This window comes from Aphanomyces invadans (assembly GCF_000520115.1).
Source record: "Aphanomyces invadans strain NJM9701 unplaced genomic scaffold supercont1.9, whole genome shotgun sequence".
Lineage (NCBI taxonomy): Eukaryota > Oomycota > Saprolegniomycetes > Saprolegniales > Verrucalvaceae > Aphanomyces > Aphanomyces invadans.
The window spans coordinates 499,551-502,814 of NW_008580154.1; the positions used below are offsets into that span (position 1 = coordinate 499,551).

General features: G+C 48.8%; 1 protein-coding gene across 1 annotated transcript; it reads right to left on the minus strand.

Annotated features, from left to right (window-relative positions):
• Window positions 1-1,671: 1,671 nt before the first annotated feature.
• On the minus strand, window positions 1,672-2,097 carry H310_05332 (hypothetical protein; the record flags this gene model as incomplete). Its single annotated transcript, XM_008870017.1, has 1 exon — window positions 1,672-2,097. One exon carries the CDS (start codon window positions 2,095-2,097, stop codon window positions 1,672-1,674), a length of 426 nt encoding a protein of 141 aa, XP_008868239.1.
• Between the last annotated feature and the right edge of the window lie 1,167 nt (window positions 2,098-3,264).

Genomic DNA, 3,264 nt, shown 5'->3' on the forward strand with positions numbered 1-3,264 from the left:
CTGCTCGGCCGTGAGATGAGGCCTTGTCCAACTTGATCGTCTTGTCATCCACTTCTTCTTGACAAAGGTCCACAAGACGTACAAAGAGAGGCCAGTCGCCGCAGCCAGAGATCGGTACGTTTGTCGCTTGTGCAGAGGCACGCTCTTGATTCGCTGCTCGATGTCTTCAGGCACATACTTGGGGCGTCTGCCAGTGTCGCCTTTCAAACGCGACGTGACCATCGCCACACCATTCGACGACTTGGTGTCTTTACCACGCTTGTAAATACGCCAACCCGTCGAATGGTGGACGCCGTACGTGTCGCACACAGTTCGAACTTTGTCGCGAGAAAGCTTGCCGTTCACACTGACTTTGAGGAGGTCTTGGTATAGCGACACCCTTTGCTCATCCGTCAAATTTGACTTGGTTTTAGTATTGGACTTTGGCATCGACGGTTTCAGGAGAAAATTGAAAATATAATTCACCAAAAAATACCAGTTGATTCAGCTCATTCAAAGGAACACGATCCACTAATTTTTTTCAATCAGAGTTCTGGAAGTTGTCCATCTGGTCCCGCTCGCAATAGTTCCAAAACAGAGGTAGTACTATTCATTCAACACGGAATATGTAATGCTCTTGTGGCTTCACCGTGACACTAAGACAATTTTGGCTAATGACAAAATTTCCCTCTTTTACAAAACTCTGTTGTAGAAGTAGTCCATTCCAGCTTCATTACTTAGAATTTGTAGTACAGTGAGGTCTCCCTTTGGTGCACGCGAGATTTTTTCAAGGGAATACTTATATTCAAAGGTTTAATGGGATGAACAGGACCTGTAAAATTCTATAGAACAAGCGAGCGAATTGTTGGAGGGCAAATACGAGTGGCCTCCATGCTTGCCACCAGCTCGACAAAGCCATCGTCAAGGATGCTGGTATGACGCCAACAGTTTGATATCGTCGAGGAGGTAACAGCGCACCAAGCGTCATTTGCCCATTGAATGGCACGAGCAACGCCGACGTACAGAAGCTCATCGACTTGTTCCTTGCTTAGGCGCACGAACTCAGCAGCGTCTTGAAGCGCATCGGCCTTGCTGACGATGAAGTCTGTCCGAAAGCGTTGAAGATGAGCCTTGAACGAGCGAATTACCCCAGCGTCCAGAGGCTGCAGATGGGCGGTCGTGTTTGGCGGTAAGAACTTGACGGTGACGTTCGACAATGGATGATCGTTTTGCTGACCGTGGCGCGGCGAGGCATTGTCCAGTAGTAGCAATACCCAGCGATCCGCTTCACGCATCTCCTCGTTGAACTTGTCCAGCCAGCATCGAAATATTGGTGAGGTCATCCACCCCTTGCGCGAATTCGTATAGTTGAGCTCAGCGAACTCCTCCACCGATATGCTGTTGAAGTATCTAGGCACCCGCGCACTCCCAATGAACAACAGGGGCTTTTGTGCGAACCATCCGCATTGACGGCAAGAGCAACGGTGAGTCTCTTCTTGTTGTCATTGCGTCCGGCGACTTGCTTCGAGGAAACGGATTTTCGGCTGACTGAGCAGTAAAAGTAGGCGGTTTCGTCCAAATTGTAAATGTCGCGCTTGGCAAAGTCCTTGATGGCATCTTGAAGAGCAGCACGACCAGCCCCAACGTCGCTTGGGCGAGCCGAAGCCGCTTCACCATGAACTCGACGGAATTTCAACGCGCGCCGACGTAAGAATTTGGTAACCTGAGGCGTTTGGCGGCCGTAGCTTGCGAGTCGACTTGTGGCAGCATAACGTTGCGAATTCGTTCTGCTTTGTATCGGATTGTGTGCTGAGTTACTATGGTCAAGCTTGAACTCTCGCAAAAGCGAATCCATTGGAGCAGTTTTTGCTCAAGTTCGGGGGACGTGACTGGCTGAATTGTTTTGCTTCGCGGGCGCTCATGGACAAGACATGCTGTGGGTGGGCTTCCCAGGATCAACCGCATGGTCGACTTCGCGGGTGCCTTGGGAAGTTTGAGCGTTTCGTGGGCCCACATCGCCAATGCACTCAAGGACAGGTGCTTGTTTTGAGCATAATGTTCGCACACTGCAAACTTCTGCGTTAAGGTCATGCGCACTCGGCCAGGCGTGACCACCATGTTGGCTCACCACGTGGAATGTGCGGCAATGAGGAGTGTGTTTGAATTTCGCGGTTCAAAGTTTGAAAATTTGCTGAAGGTACTACGCCAAGAGGCAAAACTCTATGAGCTGATAATGTATAGTATATCCTGAGGTATTTGTTTTGGGAGCGTGCACTAATGGGAGACCTCACTGTACTAATCTCTACTGATGGGTAGTCGGCAGATGTTTGAGCACAAATGTTCACTCAAACGTACGATCGCCTTCAAGCTAGGGTAGTGCCCACTGTCACGTGCTGTAAGTCCAGTTTTCCCATTCGGTATTTAGCGACTCGGTTATTTCAATTGTTCCCAAAACAGACCACGCGATGTGTGTCAACCAAGTGGCCATCAGCGGCAACTCGAGATTGTTGTTTTGTCTTGACACTATGACTCGCTCGATCTCAACAATTGAGTAAATTTGGAGAGGAATACAACCTCTTTAAATCTTCTCAATTGTTGTTGCATTAACGTTAAGATAAAAAGAAAATGTTAATATAATTATACTGAGTCCAAGTGCGCGATGAGTGCCTGAGTGAAAACCAGTTGTTTAGGCATCGGAGATGAGGCTCACCGTGACCAAGCGAACCATTGCCACGTGGGAAAAAATGCCGTGTAAAGTTATTCGTTCCTTGCTTCCGAATTGTTTACCTCAGCGCGTGATATTTTGTAGTACGAGAAGAGGTCACTCGACACCACGTGCGTGGAATTCGGTTGTTGGAGCCAATTATCGCATTCGAAAATCTGTGATTTTGACCAATCCCAGCGCCGTTCCTATCAACTCATGTAAAATCACTGAATTTGCCGACGATATATTGTTGCGTCAGAAGAAAATTGGACTTCAACCAAAGTATTTCTGACGCAGAACAACTGACGCAACATTTGGCTTATACAAATTCCAAGTGACTCGAATCAAGGCGTTCTTTACGCGTTTATAAAACAACACAGCATCCACCACTGTCTCCTTGCATCCATGAATAGCCCGCACGAGGGTGGCGGCACAATTCCTGCCACGATGGCCACGTTGTACAACTTCCGCATGCTGCCCAGTGTGCGTAACTTCCGCGGCCAGTCCTCAGGCTTCCCAGTCGACGCCGTGTCGGTCCAGGTCTCCTCTGTGGAGGAGTTTTACAGCATCGTCCACGCCAC